Source organism: Sinocyclocheilus rhinocerous, unplaced genomic scaffold (assembly GCF_001515625.1).
Source record: "Sinocyclocheilus rhinocerous isolate Xijiao unplaced genomic scaffold, SAMN03320098_v1.1 scaffold475, whole genome shotgun sequence".
Classification (NCBI taxonomy): domain Eukaryota; kingdom Metazoa; phylum Chordata; class Actinopteri; order Cypriniformes; family Cyprinidae; genus Sinocyclocheilus; species Sinocyclocheilus rhinocerous.
Genome location: NW_015646677.1, coordinates 1359633 through 1377732, shown reverse-complemented (window position 1 = coordinate 1377732; position 18100 = coordinate 1359633). Strand labels below are relative to the sequence as shown.

The following is an 18100-nucleotide window of genomic DNA, read 5'->3' as shown; positions in this document are numbered from 1 at the left end:
CGCTCAGGGGAGCTTCAAAGGTTTCTACGTGTTTTTGCAGCGTTGAGTAATGTATCACAGACATATCTCACGAATCCTTTCATAAGCAAAGTGTAGACGGTGTAAATAAGAGATTCATTGCGCAGTGTAGAGAGCTTCGTTGATTATAAATGTGAGATCGCGATGATCTAAGAGTGACATTTTTTTAATGATTTTTAAGGGAGTTTGTAATTGTGATACTGATTTAATACAACAGTTCAATAAACAAGATGTCGTCTGACTATAACACTATTGTCTGATTTTGCTTTATTTCATCGTCGAAAATAGTTTGAAACAAAGTCACAGCTCAGCCCTTGCTTCATTCCTGAATGAATCAATTGAATGAATGATTCAGTGATAAAAATCAGTGACTTGCCGCCACCTGCAGGCAGTTCATTTTTAAAGTATCTTTTCAGTTATTTAAATCATTTAATATTTCTATATTCAAAATGTTATATTTAAAACATTAATCTTAATATGAATTTATGGAATTAGTTGTATTTATGCCACCTCTGATCCTCATTAAATGTCTGAAAATACACCTACAAGCCACTTTTGTGTTCTTCTGTGCCACCTCTGTACAAATTAATTTTGTTAATACTGCTTTCATTTGATTAGTAACTTATTATTCTTATTCTACTTGTTCTTATCTGTGGTTTTAATTAGAATTTTTAAAACGCTTATAAAATATAATTTAAAAACAATTTGACAAAAGATGACATACTTTTAATAAAGTTAGAAAAATGCCATTACAAAGGTAAGAACAAAATTCCACTGTAAATCACTTTGAGTCAAATATCACCTTGTAATGGGAAGGCTATTTTTTTTATCAAATTTTGGATTATTGATTAGAAGGTGCTCCTAAATTTTTGACTGTGCTCCTAAAAAGAAAAGTAAGCATAGAGCCCTGCTGTAGGCCAAAAGTAAATGTTATATCAACTGTATTATAATATATAGTTATGTAATATATATGTTGTGTATATATTTTTAAATTATATATAGTTTTAATATAGTTCATTTGTATTTAATATTTATTTTTTTACATTTAAATGCAAAGATATTAATTAAAAATGAAGATATGTTTCAGTGGGATGTTTAAATATATTATTTATTTTTATTATTTTGTATCTTCTCTTGTGATAAAGTAAATGTTGCAGTATATCTTTAAAAATAGTATTTTACGTTGAAAAAGCAAAAATATGAATTAGAAATTAAGAGATTGCATTTTTATTTTTTTTTCTCCCCTCCCTGCTCTTGTGACATCAAAGGTTATTAGACATGTGCTTTAGAATGTGTTTTTATTAAAGAAAATGTATGGAATTGATTTTGGTATTTAGAGTTTCATTTATTTTGTTTTTCCTGTCCAGGAACACGATGAACCAATCCTTAAGCACTTACAAGACATTAAAGTCAAATTCTCAGATGCAGGCCAGCCAATGGTGAGTCTGACCGTCTCTTCGTCTCCTGTCTGATATCTTAATCTCACAGTTTACTCACAGTTTGGTCTCTTTTCAGAGTTTCACATTAGAGTTCTACTTTGAACCCAACGATTTCTTCCCAAACACAGTCCTGACAAAGACCTACAAAATGAGGTCTGAGCCAGACGAGTCGGATCCCTTCTCTTTCGACGGGCCAGAGATCATGGGCTGCACAGGGTACGGCTCAACCTCTGACTTTCACTCTGTTAGCTTTGACAACATTAGTTACATCAGAGACTGACTCTGTTTTCAGGTGCACGGTCGACTGGATTAAGGGCAAGAACGTCACATTGAAAACCATTAAGAAGAAACAGAAACATAAGGGACGTGGCACAGTGAGGACGGTCACCAAGACAGTCCCCAATGATTCGTTCTTCAATTTCTTCTCGCCGCCTGAAGGTAAAACCCCCCTCAAAACTACCACATCCCTGATTATCCATGTGTTAGTTTGTTGACTTGTTTATATTATTTTAGTAGAATAGCATTTGCTGATAATAAACTCTCTTCTTTACAGTTCCAGAAAGCGGTGAACTGGTGAGTAACTGATTTTATTCCTAGCCATGAACTTCATGAACATTGTCACTTTTTTTCTAAATTTAGGTGGACTATACTCTTTTTATCATAAACATCTGATCAGTTAAACATCAGATGTTTAACTGATGTATTTAAAGCATCACCTTTTTAGATCTTAGCCTTATATAGCTTCTTGGTAATTGTACGACTTTTATGTACTCTGTTTTCGCCATGAAGATAGCTTTGATGCTGACATGGCATTAACAAAATAAATGCGCATTTAAATTTCGATATGCATGACCAGGGCCTAAAACTAACATTTTGCCACATCTTTGTGGCAAATTGCACAAAAACAAGGGCAATTGACTTGAGAGAATTTACTGGACATTAAACTATTATTTCATTAAAAAAAGGGCAGAACAGATTAGTGAAATGTCTGATTGCTGCTTTATTAGGCTATTATTATTATTATTTTACATTTTTTTTTATTATTGTTTAATCACAAAACTTTTATCAAAGAAATAACACTATAAAACTTGAACTTTTATTTTATTTTTATTTTTTGAGACCATTATTTCTGATTAATTTTAATTTATATAATACTGCTACTGCTTATTACTATTATTATTATTATTATTATTGTTTTTTTTATATAACAGTAAAATTAGTGTTTTTTTTTTTATGACTTTCAAACATTAAACCATAGAGCTCTTATTTTGGCTCAAAATCGCAGGGCAACTTTTTGAACTGCTTCTCTTTTGTTGACAACATTTATAAACACTTGTTACAAGTTTGGGAAGAAGTTTGGCTCAAGTTGCATTTTCAGATCCATGTTATAAGCGACTCAAACTCAAATATGTGTACATTACGACACAGTCTTTGCGGTTTGATAATCACACTAAACTTGCATTCTCAGGGATTGCTAGAATTATTAAAAGAAGTTACCAGCCATCTGCTGAGTTTCATACACTTGCTGTTTTTTTCCTCTTATTTGGTGCTTGGTGAGTGTTAATTCTAGGCCCTGTGGCATGACTGGTTTATCAGATTGGTGAATGTTAATTTGGCTGGTAATCATGAAGTCTCACTGTTATGCTGAATGAGAGGTTTGTATTTGCCGTGTGTTCAGGACGAGGACTCGGAGGCCGTGTTAGCAGCAGACTTTGAGATCGGTCACTTCATCCGCGAGCGGATCGTGCCCAGGGCAGTGCTATACTTCACCGGCGAGGCCATCGAAGATGACGACGATGACGTGAGTGAACGGCAGCCATCCTCTGTCATGAAGTCAAACGATGCTTTATTTCCAAACGTCTGACCGCTGTGTTTCTGTTGTGCTTTTTTAGTATGACGAGGAGGGAGAAGAAGCCGATGATGAGGTTAGTTGTCTTCTGTTTGTCTGTTTTTATCAGCGTTATTCCTCTGGATGCGTGTAAACTGATGTGTTTGTAACTTGCAGGAGGGTGAAGAGGAGGCCGACGAGGAGAACGATCCAGACTATGAGCCCAAGGTAAGAGTCCAGACGTCCATCGATGATCCTTACGGCAGGCCGATACTGAGATCTCAACATACAGAAATACATACTGTCACCTCCACTCATGCATCTCTGCCTCTCTCGCCCTCAAACGCTGATTCTCCTGCCAGAAAAAACAGTTCTTCACGATTTATTAACTTCAGCTTTATTTACTGTCATCTTTGGTCCATTCGAGAGAGAAATCCAAATGAGAACAGATCATTTTTTGACGAGTAGATAAATGACCGCAGTGTTTGCAGCATCTCTGTGAACGTCTGACCTTTAACCCCGATTTATAAATACTACACTGCAGTTCTGTGGGTATTTTTTGTTTCTCTGCTCTAAAATTCCTAGTAGCACATCTAAAGCAACAGCATTGAATATACGCTGCCCTACAGAGGTCAATTTAATGGTCAGTTTTTACCCTCCTGTTCCCATTTTTCTCTGAATCGGAGCATAGATGAGTAATGCAGCAGTGCTTTCTCCAAGGGGTCAAAGTTCAGGGTGGGAATGTTAATGGATATTCCTCCATTATTACTGACCTCATTCATTTGTAGGGCTGCATGATTTGGGGACAAAAATCTAATTGAAATATTTTATTTTTATTTTTTTCTGATGGTTGTGATTGAGAGGTTTGCTGTGCCTGTTGGTTTGCACTTTTTTTTTATTTTTTATATCAATATGGCTATGTTGTTATAATAATAATATAAATAAAAAATTATAGAAATTAAATAATCAAACAAAATATTACTTGAAATATTTCACTAAGTTAACTTTCAGAAATAAATTATTTCTTATGCTCAATTTGTTTAATTTTACAGTGAGATTACAATGTATTTATTTATATTTTTAATTTTAAAATTACTAAAGTATTGCTATTATAGTATTTCACTGTAAAATTAAAATGAGAAATTTTTATTATTATCATTATTATTGTATATTAAATGCTAAATTTGTTTAATTTTAAAGAAATTATATTAGTAATATTTTTTTGTATTTTTATTAATATAATCCATTTTAATTTTACAGTGAAATTACAATAGGACTACAATTCAAATTCTAATTTGAATTGAGTATTTAAGAAATAATGATGATAGTCATGAGCATTTTAGAAATGTAATATTTTTAAACTATAAAGCTACAATGCTAATATTTATGGCTGTCTTCATTTCTTTATTTTTTTTAACACTTCACTCTGAAAAAGTACATTTAATTTCTTTGCATATTGCAATTTCGGTTTTAGTTCAGTTCATCGTGCAGCTCTACCTCCTTGGTTTGATTTGAGAATATTATACAATATACTTCACTGTTCTGGATGAGGTCGAAGCATCACTGCAGGTTTATCTTCTCGGCGTAGTTCACAAACGTCTGTCTTCAGCATGCCAGTCTCTGACGTATCTTTACTCAAAGCATGCACTTGACTAATCAAACAGAATTACAGTAGGAAAATATTGACTTTTGTAAGCAAAGACATGATTAACATGTTAACTTCTCAAGCTCTTTGGCACCTCTCTGAATTTGAGTTCCTCTCTAAATTTCTCCTCACTAGGTATAAGTGATGTCTGTAGTAACCCTGCCCTGGTAGGTAACGCTCATGAATTAATGTGACCCTCCTGTTGCGTTTGAATCCCTTCCCATCATTCCCCACACTGACCACTAACACTTGTGCTTGTTTCCTCTCTCTAACCATCGTGAGTTGCCATTAGCATCTGTATTGTTTCTGTATGTTGAAGCATCCGGTTTGCTCTCCAAATGAAACCCTGGTTAGACTTGTTCCCCGCTGGAGTCTTTTCACGCTGAGTGGAAAGGACCGGCTGCGCTCGTTCTGTCATGCCATTGGTGGAAACCAGTGTCAGTCATTGCTGTGCCATCCCTAGGGCCCTATGAATCGGTTTCATTTTTTCCCCCCAAATTCATCTTTTATTTCCATTTAAATTTTTCTGCATTCTGTGTAATGGTTAAATTATATTTTATTAATCATATACAATGTCTAGTTATAATGAAACGTATACAACTTAACTTAAGTTTAAGAAATTACATTTAGCCTATTAAATCCTTTTTTATTTCTCATTGTTTTATTTTTTGCCAAGTTTTTTTTTCTTTTTTTTTCAGTTTTAATCTCTCTGGATTAAATTATATTTTATTAATCAAAAATCATGTCTAGTTAAATCAAGAAGTTTTCCTCTGTTTCTTAAGTTTGACGCATTACGTTCCAGGCCTTATGAAATCCTTTTTTTTTTTCTCCAGTTTAATTTATTTTGTAATTAAAAAGCATGTCCAATTATTTGATAACATTAAACTTATGCAATTTGACAGTTATATTAAGTTTAACAAATATTTTTTGGCATTATGAAATCCTGAAATTGATATAATTTAACAACAATTTATTATGTTTAACTAATTATATTTTAGGGTCTTATGAAACCCATTTTTACTAGCCCTGATTTATTTTTTATATATTTATATTTATTTAAATTTTTCTAGATGGATTTCCCCCCCGTTTCGATTCGTTTACATTTGAATGGGATCTGTATTAATGGTTAAACTAAATATTAATTACATGTTTATATTAATTAAAGTCGAATTAATCATGATTTCTTCATTTATCGATCATTTGATCTCTTTTTTTTTATTTTGCATCTTTATTATATTTGATTTCTTAAAAAAATATTCACTTCAATTTATTTACATTGTCCATTTTTTTTTTTTTTTTTTTTTTTTTTTTTACTTCTGCGTTCTCTCTATTTTTTATTTACAGTAATTTAAATGTTTAATCTCCTCAGAAATTATTTAGAGATATCTGATTTTAATGTTTTATAAAACATTAACAGTTTAATTTTTTTAAAAGTAATCAAATGAGAATTTAAGTTTAGGGTTTAGGGGGTGAATGGATGATTCGTGAAGTTTTAATAATTTGATAACTTTGAAAAGTGCTGGTCAAAAGTTGTGCAGACCCTTTTTGTGTGTATGTGATTATCAAACAAAATGGTAAAATGCTTATGAAGTTAAACTGTAAATTCCACTTATGACTAAATTCCGCAATTTCTCCCGTCACAGAAATCATAGGGCCCTAAGGCCCCTAATTTGTTGCCGTGTGATTTGATTGGCTGAAATACTTATGGACACCAAGCCTGAGCTGTTTTCACAATGGAAATGCATTTTGTGTGCAAAACGCGTAACTTCCTCGCTCTGTTGGCTTGTTTCACAGAAGGATGCCAACCCTCCAGAGGAGTGCAAACAGCAGTGATGGCGGCGGCTCCACCTCCTTCAGGATCCCCTACACTGTAACGGCTTCAAACAAACATAGTTACTTACCGCCTTACAATGTTTTGTATTTTTCTTGGTAGAAATAATTGAAAAATTAAATAAAAGGGTTTTGAGATTTTTGTTACAAAAAAAAGAAGAAAAACCACCACCACACAACTCCTCTATCGGGAGCCGCGGCTCATGACGAATAGTATTTTACTAGACCGGTTTCTTTCGTTTTCCTTTTTCTCTGTATAAATAGTTAGAATGCAGAAAATCCCTCGAAGCATGACACGTTTCTTCACCGCTAAACTAGTTGGGTTCTCGTAAAGTCTTTTGTATTGCTCTTAGACAACAGCTGTGGAAAGACGGTCCGGTTTACAGGAGAAGCGTCCGGAGAGATTCATTCGGTTAACATTCCACGAAAACGTTGGCTGTTTTAGGTTGGGAGGATGTTTAAAGCTCGGTGGAGACTGATGCACATTCCACATCCGTTCAGTCGGCGCTCTGCTGCATGACTCCTTTCTTTTCCATGAGCACTTTGTATTTTCGTCATGTATCCGTAGCGTTTATTTTTTCCGTCGATTCGACCAATGCTTAACTTTTAACTGGCTTGCCGTTCTTCAGGTGGGTTCTCTGCTCCACGGAATGCACTTACAACGATCCGAGCGACCTCATTGGAGGATTAGACTTTGAACGAGAGAACCTGATTGGAGGAGCCAGTTTAGCTAGTGTCTGATTGGCTGGTTTCTGAGCTCGGCCCTGAGTGATGTTTGTGGTGAAACACCACCTCTGTTTGGCAGGCCGATCACTGTGAATGTGTGTGTGTGTGTGTGTGTGTGTTCAGAGGAAGGTAGTCTTCGTCTCCTCTCACTCGTAGCGCAGCCCAGCAGGTCTGAAGCAGATAGAGCAATATTTTCACCCGGAAAGCCCCACCGCCGCAGTATCCCGTGTCTCGTGGCCCGGCTCTGTCCGGATCACCAGTCGGTTAGTTAGTTGTCTGGTGAGCGGTTGAAGCAGCAGGGGTCTTTCTGGTTCCCCTCAGCAGCTGTTGTCAAAGCAAAATGCCATGCTACAAAATACTAATGTACTCAATAACTGTACGTGGATGTATATTCATGAAAAATAAATTGGTAAAACGTGCAAGCCTTGGTCTGTCTTCTGTTCATGTGTAAAGCTTATTAGTTTAACCAAAGCATTAAGGCTGTAATTTAAGCACCAGTTTTATGATGGTTTGTGTCAGTAGGTGAATATTTTGTAATCATTCAATGACTCCACTAGGCGGCAACATTGTTCAAATTGCCTGAATTAAATTTGACCACTCATGGTCAATTTTGAATTCATTTTATAATAAAGATGTAATGGGTGTGTTACTTATTTCAAAAGATGGAGTTAAAAGGTTAAATGAGTGATTTATCATTTATGTTGCTAAAAATACTAAATTATCATCTCTGTGTACATAATGGAAGAGAAAAAAATATATTGCACGTCCATAATGGTTTATTAATTTTTATTTATTTTTTTTGGCTTGTTGACTCAGAATGCAATATTTATTTTAAATCAAACGTTACAAAAGTATTAAATTAGGATGGTTTTACATCGTCTTGTTAAAATGAGATGTATTTCATTTATTTTAATTATTACCAGTGCTGTTATAGTATCATTTAGATACTATTATAGTTTTTACTAATATTTTGAATCTTATTTTGTGTTTTTCATTTTAAGTTCACATAATTATAGCATTGTTCCGTTTTTTTATATTTATAGTATTATATAGTTTTTTTTTTTTTAAGGTTTTAGTTATTTTAGTAGGCTACATTAATTGAGATGAGCTGGAATATTATTTAAATATTTTATTTCAGTTTGAGTTTTTTTTATGGTTTTTAAGTTCTGATTTTCGTTAATTATAATAACCCTGATGAGCACATTGTTTATATAAAAATTATCTTTGTATTGTCATTTAGTATTATTTATATCTATATTAACTATTTAATTCTCAAAAATATTTTTCATGTTTCAAATAGTTGGGTTTTAAACAGTAAAATTGTTTTAGTATTTATTTTTTTATTCTGATATTAGTTTAAAATCGTAATATTTGACATAGTGCTGTTGCAATATTTAATAGTATTACTCTTTCCAAATGTTTTAAATGTTCACATTAATTTACATAATATAGAATAAGATTGATTCCTAAAAATGCTGCCTAGATAGGCGCCTTATATGGTTTTGTGAGACTCGAGTGTGTGTGTGTGTGTGCGCGCGCGCTGATGTTGCTGAGTTGAGCGCGTGAGAGAAAACCCCCGTGCGCTCTCCGTCCCGATCATCACACTCCTCGCAGACCTCCATCTATCCATCCATCCATCGGCTCAAACCTACCCACCCTCAGTCCAAAACCCGGAGCGTTTGATGCGCGATCGGAGGCGATGCTGGAGTCCGGCGGCGGCGCGGTGCTAAAGGAGGGCGCGCTGGAGAAGCGCAGCGACGGTCTGCTGCAGCTGTGGAAGAAGAAGCGCTGCGTGCTGACCGAGGAAGGACTGGTGCTTCACCCACCCAGACACCACCACCACGACACCGCCTGCAAGGCGAAGGAGCTGCACTTCGCCAACATGAAGACGGTGGACTGCGTGGAGCGCAAGGGCAAGTACGTGTACTTCACGGTGGTGATGTCCGAGGGCCGAGAGATCGACTTCAGGTGCCCGCAGGACGAGGGCTGGAACGCGGAGATCACGCTGCAGATGGTCCAGTACAAGAACCGCCAGGCGATCCTGGCCGTCAAGTCCAGCCGGCAGAAGCAGCAGCTGCTCGTGGTCTCCGCGCAGAAGATGCTCCGAAACGCGCAGTAGGAAGCGGCGATATCGACGGACGTTACCGCGCGTAAAAAGCGCTGGATGCGCATTACGGACGTCTCTTTAGTGTCTTTTTAGAGCGCACGGACGCTCTTCGTGCATTGAAAGACATCACGGCTGAATTAGCACCGGGAATATCTCCTCTCAGAGGCTGCACTGGGGGCCGGGGCAAGTTGTCAAATATATTGGGTTGATTTCAGGTAAATTGGGACACTTTTGCCATTGAGATGACTGGGAAAAATGTCCCAATTAACTCCTAATGAAGGTAGATTTGAAACCATCCTTTCAGGGCAAGAGAATTTTACAAAAATGTCAGGTTGGGGCAAGTTGTCACATTGTAATTTTAAAACTTTTGCTTGTTTTTTTTGGCGCTTTCTTGAATTGTTCTGTTTTATATAATTATTTGATTTTTTTGTATTTTTTTTCTATAACAAAAAAGCATTTAAAAGAGAATGTTCCCATTGTGACAACATGCCCCACTTTATGCGTTCAATGAACTGTATTTTCTAGACAGGAATGGTGTACATGTTCATATGATTTTTGTAGCAATGACATAGAGTCTGTATTCATCAGCTGATTGAAAAAACACTGGAGTAAAAGGTGTGACAACTCGCCCCAGTCTCCCTTACATGTTCATGGGTTGTGAATGTGAAATGCCTTCAGTGCGTCATCGTTCGTCTGGCTCGGACAGAAATGCCACCATCACTTTCCATTTCAGTGCAGTTGCATTTGTCAGTTTTGTGCGGCTCCAGACATGCAATCGATATCTTCCGGGAGACCTGAAAGGCCAATCTGTTCCGGTCCAGATCGCAGTCTGCATGCACGTGTGCAGGGGTTTTAAAGAGACTCCGTGACACACTGGAAAACTGCAGACTCTCCTGAAAGCCAGTGATCCTGACAGATCCACCACCATTCATTCACAGAGTCTCTCACTGGAGATGCACAGCGTTGAATGTGCCCATGAAATCTGCATCCGATTATGTATTTATTTGTACATATTTTTTGTAACCGGTCATTTGCATATCTGAATGTTGGGTTATGTTTTTTTAAAGTACACTTGATGCATTTCAGAATCTCAGAATAAGCTTTTGATTTTCATTTTTTTGTTTGTGTAACTGGTTTGGATGGACGATTCACATTTGACCAACTGCTTTTTGTTGTTATACAAACCAAAGAATGTCAAAACATTTTTTTGGGTGCATCTAGCCTACATCATGTTGACAATTTTGTTAAGGTTCAATCATTGCAATTGTTGACTTTGTGCAGAAATGGGAAGAATGCTGGAAAAGTCCCGTTTTTATTTCCACCGTTTTAATTGTGGTCTCTATCCTGACTGAGCACGATGATCTGATCAATATTGTGTTGCATAAATCTTTTCTAAGTCAAATGCATGGCGACGGATGTCGACTGGATGTTGTGGATTCATCAGAAACGTCCCGATGCTCTGCTGTCGAGTCCTGCGTGTGATCGAGCTGAAGTTTGCTTGTGTGAAAATGGTGTTTTGTTGATGGAACGCCGTCGGTCCCTGAGCTGATGCGAATGCCACTTTCATACCTTTGAAATATACATTCCACTTCAAATGAACATTGCATCTTTGTCTTTGCTTAGTGTGGTGTGTTTTAGGGCTTTTGTGGTTATTTTAAAGGAATAGTTCACCTAAAAATGAAAACGTACTCACCCTAAGGCTATCCAAGATGTAGATGAGTTTGTTTCTTCATCAGATTTGGAGAAATGTAGCATTCCATCACTTGCTCAGCAATGGATCCTCTGCAATGAATGGGTGCCGTCAGAATGAGAGTCCAAACAGCTGATAAAAACATCACAATAATCCACAAGTAATCCACACCACTCCAGTCCATCAGTTAACATCTTCTGAAGAGAAATGTTGCATGTTTTTAAGAAACAAATCCATCATTAATGCATTTTAACTTCAAACCGTTGCTTCTGGCCAAAATATGAGTCCATGATCCATAATAACGCTTCCTCCGGTGGAAAAAGTCCATCTCCTGCTGTCTCTCAGATCAAAATCCACACACACATTTATTAACTGTTTAGGACTGTTTTTTGCTTGTAAATGGTGCTGTGCAGATTTCTCTCCTGATTCAGACAAGACTACTTTTTCACTGGAGGAAGTGTTATTATGGATATAGGACTCATATTTTAGCCATTTTGACGTTAAAACGTCTAAATGATGGATTTGTTTCTTACAAACACGCAGCTTTTGGCTTCTCAAGTCGTTAACTGATGGACTGGAGTGGTGCGGATTATTGTGATGTTTTTATCAGCTGTTTGGACTCTCATTCTGACGGCACCCATTCACTGCAGAGCATCCATTGGTGAACAAGTGATAGAATGCTATACATTTAAAAACAAACTCATCTTGGATGGCTTGAGGGTGAGTAAACATTCAGCAAATTTTCATTTTAGGGTGAACTATTCCCTTTAACTAGGTTGAGTTGAAAATGAGTCGTAGAAGGCGACCGTTCGCACTTGCCACGTTTCTGAAAATGCAAATCACATTTGCATTGCGTTGCACAGCGTTTTTTCGAGCGTGTTTCGGGTCTCCTCGTTCACGCTTCCAGCGTGTCTCGTGTCTCTGTGAAGCACTCGCCTGTCTTCCAGAGCTATAAGTGGAAGCCGTTTCCTAGAATAATATTTCACTGTCAGAGCTGTCAGTGAGACGAAGCTCCGACGCACCCGGCTACCCACATAGTGAGGTAGACATGTGGGGGCGTGTTAGAAGGAGCCGTTTTAGGTAGGCGTGGTTGACTCTTAACTTTTATAAAGAATATCTCTTTGGATTTGAGACTTTAGTCTTTGCAACTTTACAGATCTTCTTTATGCACCAAGAGCTTGTAACACTCCAAAGAGAAAGGAAAAATTGAAATCGCATCATATGACCCCTTTAAAACCCGAACGCTAAATCAGAGCGAGGACCACCGTGAAGGATGCATGTGTGTGTTATTGGATCCACATGATGACCTTTATAGACGAGGATGGTTCATTACATCACACTGTACTTTAGTGTCATGTAATAGTTCATGTGTCGATTTGGGACGTGATCAGCAGATGCATATGAAGTCATGCTGACAGATGCACGTGTGTGTTTCTGTAAGCTACATGCGACTGCTTCACTCCGAATGGCTGAGATTCTTTCAAAGGTCTTGCAGGGCATTATGGGAGTGAGTGTGTAAAAATGGCAGACTGACTCACTCTCTGTCCAGTGCGCACACACCCTGATCCTCTATTTTTACACTTGTACACCTCTGTAATCTGAGTTGTGTGCCAGGATCGTCACTCTTATAGCCGCTGATCTCATGTGTTTACTAACCACATCCGTTCGTCACATTATACCGCAGTAAACTTATGGCATTTCTCGCACCATTATGGATTTCAAACATATTACAACAAATCTGATTTTAACTAGATTTCAGGCCACATATTTGACTTTTTAATTAGTTTAAAATAGGGCTGTCAAACGATTAATCGCATCCAAAATAAAAGTTTTTGTTTAAATGATATATGTGTGTGCACTGTGTGTATTTATTATGTATATATAAAGACACACACATGCAGTATATATTTTGAAAATATTTACATGTCTATATTTATATTCATATAATTTATATATTATATATAAATATATTTAATATGTTTATATATTAAATACATAACATATTTTTCTGAAATATATACATGCATGTGTGTGTATTTATATATACATAATAAATATACACAGTACACACACATATATTATGTAAACAAAAACTTTTATTTTGGATGCGATTAATCGTTTGACAGGACTAGTTTAAAACCATTCAAAAAATGTTACTTGAAATAAACTTTAAATAATATATAAATAAAAATAATAATAATTAATAAATCTTTTATTTATTAAATAAAAACGCAATAAATTATTTTTATTTTTTGTTAAACTTTTCAATAAGTTTTTGACGTTAGTTAACAACATTAACATGAACAAACAATGACAAATACTTATAAATTAATCTCAGTTAATGTTAGTTTCAACATTTGCATTACTAAATCCATAGTTTATTTTGTTAATATTATTTAATGGACTTGGGCTAACAATGAACAGTTGTATTTTTATTAACTAACATCATTAAAGATTAATAAATACTATAACAAATGAATTGTACATTGTTAATTATTAGTAAATGCAAATTAATGGGACTTTATTGTATTGTACTAAAATAACTAAAACACACACAAAAAAACTATATACAAAACTAGTACAAATGACAAACACTACAAAATAACTAATACATTGACAAAATGTAAAATGAAAATGTAAAATATATAAAAAATAAATATATAGTCAGACATAAAAAATAAAAAATAAATCAAAATCTTAAAGCTATAATAGTTTCACAATGATGGTGAAATAACGCTGCTATAAACAACATTAATTTATTAATTAATTCTCTTGAGTATATTTTTATCCACAATCAGTTCCTAAAATAATTAAATGTTAGAAGACACCATTGCAGCAGAAATCACTGGCTCGTTACTGTATAGATTGTAATTTTGGCCGGAGATTCAGCAGTGTTTCTGCTACAAAATCATTGTAATTTTCTAATTGCTGGTTAATCTGTGTAATCATTTACTCCTTCCAGAATTAAACCAGAGCTAATTATCAGAGCGGTAGGTACAGGATGGAGAGACGAGCTATAAATGAGGTGAGCCAATGACTGTTTCACATGTTTTAATGTATATAATTGATATATATGAAGGATTTTAACTCTATTCCAAAACCGTGTGAGCTTCCTTGTTATCTACTTTCTAAGGCAGCATCCTAACTGAAACTGAATGTTTAGTCACACAAATAGCACACGTAATACAAATGTTGGGTATATAGTGCATATTTAAGTGGGACTGAACTGTTTTTATTAATAATTTTCAGTTATATATATATGTATATAAAATCAATATCAGAAAATAACTATTTGGAACAACTGTAATTTGGTTTCAGTCTCTATTCTTGGTCCAAACTGTCACAAATCCTTGTGAATGTCAGCTGATGACAATGATTGTCATATTAACCAGCTAAAATCCCCTGCTGGGTCGCTGGTTAGATATTTGCTGTGAAAGGATATTTGTTATTAACTTCATGGCTGATGAAAAAGCTGACAAACGCACATCAGGTATGTTTTCTTCCTGTTCTTGTAGGAAGTCACCTGGCAGTCAGATGAAGAACAAAGTTAATGAATAGTGTCTGTTTGCCAAAAATAAAAAATAAGCAAAAGCAAACGTGTGTTTAAACATGTCTGAACCGAGAATCATCTCTAATAACCTCAATATTTGCTAATATACAACTATTTAATTAAGTTTGAGGAGACAATGGGCCATAAATTAGTAATTACGTAGTGATGTCACCATGTAAAAACAAAAAGAAAAATCAGTTATTGTTTACCCCTTTTTTATTTTTGTTTTCTTTTTTTATTTAGGTAAATTCTTGTGAGATGTATGAATTTGTACTCATTTTGTACAAAAATAAAATATAAATCGGTTGTTTGAACCGATCATTGAGTCGAATAGTTTGAAGGAACCGGTTCCCGGAAATGAATAATTGAGTCGAGTCATACGAAAGAACAGGTTTGCGGAAATGAATAACTGAGTCGAGTCATACGAAAGAACAGATTCGGAGTCATACGAAAGAACAGGACAGGTTCGCGGAAATGACTCGATTCGTCTCAGTGAACCGGTTCAAATAACCGAGGTCAGTCCCATTTTTGTAACCGATAGCTTGACTGAAATAAATCGTAAAGATGTGACGTTCAGGAAGTCTTATCACAGTTACCGCGACACGAGTTCAGTCGAATCAAGTTCATTGAGCATTTGAGTCGTGCGCAGAATACAAAACAAAACGGAAGTTCCTGTGGACGACAGTGACTGGATGTTAAACCGTCGTTACACACAAGCGCCGTCTTTGTAAGTTACCCGAAAACAATTAACAAACACACATTGTGTGCAGTTTAGAGTAATTACACAGCATTGAAAATGCGTTTATGAGTCCTGAAAAATAAACCGTGTGAACCTATATTAAACACCCAAATACTGCTGCTGCTGGCCTTCAATCTGTGAAAACAAACAAAACATTGTGAAATGAAGAAATCCAAAGCTTGTATTTTGGTGAATATAGTTAAATATTCCATATGAATAACAATAATAATTATATTAAATTAATACTACCTCTTCAAAAGAATTGAAATGTAATAGACTATATTTTTGGATATTCAAAGTATTATAATGGTGTCAAAAATTAAGCTTATATAATAAATCTGATGCTTTTTTAAAGATATTACATTAATAGATGTGCGTTTTCTAATAAAAAACTCTTTTCCCCGTGGTCTTTAAATAAATTGAGAATTATTTTTATAGCTACTGTTAATATAAAAGCTATAAAAACTGTTCACTTATGCTCTGTCTTTAAAATCTTTGAATAATTCAATGGTCATGTCTCTATTTATGTTATATATACACACTGTTGTAATGTGTTCTTGTTTAAAGCATAATAATAATAAAAAAAAAACAGGCCTTGTTTAGTCAGGGTAGCTGAAGTTCAGTGCTATATTGCCCTGTTGTTTAACAACACACCAAGTGTTCAGCATGAAACGTCTTTAAAAATAAACTTTCAGTTGACAAAAACTCCATAAAACAGTTTTGAAAGTTGTGAAAATGACATGATTTACGACCTTTACAGTGTTTGTTTTTGTCCTCAGCTCATAAATTGATCTTCAGTACAAAAATAATTGTGATTTGAACTTTAATAGTCTCAAGTTTTCCTTTACTGTAATACTTAAAGGGTTAGTTCACCCAAAAATGAAAATTCTCATTTATTACTCACCCTCATGTCGTTCCAAACTCACAAGATCTTCGTTCATCTTCAGAACACAAATTGAGATATTTTTTATTAAATCTGAGAGCCCTCCATAGACAGCAACGCAACTGAAATGTTCCCAGGTCCAGGAACGTAGTAAGGACATAAATATTTTATTCTTAAAGTATCTTAATTTGTGTCCCGAAGATGAACGAAGGTCTTGCGTGTTTGGAACAACATGAGGGTGAGTAAACAAACGTATTAAAAAAGGCTGGTTCTGTTGTGCTGTGTGTGCTATAGGCGAGATAGATAGCACAGGATAAAATGATTGATAAATTGGTCAATATGATGAATCATGATTGTCATCCTCTTCATGAAACAGTTCAAGCCTGTGTGAGTTCTTTTAGCTCAAGATTAATTCAGCTCCGGTGTTACAAGGAACGATGTAGAAAGTCATTTTTACCAACAGCTATTAAATTGTATAATCAATGTCATATTAGATGCTTGATGTAGAATTTTAATTGTATAGTGTATAAATATGGAGGAGTGCATACTTTGATGCTTGAAACAAAGGGGTGCTGTATGAAATGCAGTATTTTTATTTTTATCTTATTTATTTATTTATTTATTGTGTGGAGTGCTCCGCTGTGAAATGTGAATTTCCCTTTGGGATTAATAAAGTCAATCAAATCAGGTTGATGACAGAATTTTTATTTTTGGGTGAACTATCCCTTTAAGATGTATTATGAAGTATTCTGGCTGAATGAAATGATCTCCTCTTGAACAGCAAACCTTACATTTCCTGTCCTAACACTTGACTTTGCCACGGGTCCTGCCCTTGTGTCTGTTATTATGGGTGAGTGATTTCTCGAACAGAGAGCCCTTTCTCTCTCTCTCTTTCCTCCAGCCTGCACCTGTTCCCGCTCACCCTGCAGCCAGTCACACCAGTCTTCATTAGCGCAGCTGCTGCCGTCCCTCAGCCCTCAAGTCAGGAAGTCTGATTAGATACAGAATGTCACCTTGCCCATATCAAGTGCTGCCGACTCGAATAAGACACATGACGCTGTTGCTGATTTACATCAGTGAGTGAGTAAACACTGCAGAAACTGCAATCTTATCTAGAGCCAAATTAAAGCTCAAAATTCAGTGTAAAAATTCAATGCTGCATAAAAGCCAGACTAAATTATGTCTGCTCAGACCCACCTCGGCTGTTAGCGTCAAAGCATACAGCTGTAATTGCTGTGTAAATGCATCCATGCCATCTCTGTGCAGCATTACGGTCTGTGTAAAGACACCCAAATGCCACTTCAGAAGCGCTTCTGTGCCACCTTTGCAGTGTGAATTTAACATAGGAGTAAATACAAAAAATATGCCTCTATTAAAAATGTTGGTAATGCATTATTTAAGAACTTTATGTATAATTCATTATAAAAATGCATTATATATTTTCATAAATAACTGTAATCAAAGTGCATTAAAATGCATTATATTTGCAGATATGTTACATTTGAAATGGATTATTTGTCATGTATTTTAATGCATGGCATTCTCTATGAAACTGAATAGATAAATATTATAATGTAGCAATTATTAATGAGATCACATATTGTATTATAAGATGCATTACAAGGCATAATTAATGCATTAATTT

General features: G+C 35.4%; 2 protein-coding genes across 2 annotated transcripts in view; both read left to right on the top strand.

Moving 5' to 3' along the window:
• The window catches only part of nap1l1 (nucleosome assembly protein 1-like 1), a 24746-nt gene extending 16838 nt beyond the window's left edge, over nt 1-7908 (top strand). The window contains exons 8-15 of the mRNA XM_016512156.1: nt 1386-1457; nt 1534-1673; nt 1750-1895; nt 2011-2030; nt 3136-3258; nt 3350-3382; nt 3463-3513; nt 6725-7908. Of these exons, the coding sequence (XP_016367642.1) occupies nt 1386-1457; nt 1534-1673; nt 1750-1895; nt 2011-2030; nt 3136-3258; nt 3350-3382; nt 3463-3513; nt 6725-6763 (624 nt within the window). The 3' untranslated portion in view covers nt 6764-7908. The remainder of the gene's footprint in view (nt 1-1385; nt 1458-1533; nt 1674-1749; nt 1896-2010; nt 2031-3135; nt 3259-3349; nt 3383-3462; nt 3514-6724) is intronic.
• A 1193-nt stretch (nt 7909-9101) lies between these two features.
• phlda1 (pleckstrin homology-like domain, family A, member 1) lies at nt 9102-17473 on the top strand. The gene is made up of 2 exons (XM_016512155.1): nt 9102-9676; nt 17461-17473. Exon 1 carries the CDS (start codon nt 9186-9188, stop codon nt 9603-9605), a length of 420 nt encoding a protein of 139 aa, XP_016367641.1. The 5' UTR covers nt 9102-9185; the 3' UTR covers nt 9606-9676; nt 17461-17473.
• The last annotated feature ends 627 nt before the right edge of the window (nt 17474-18100 follow it).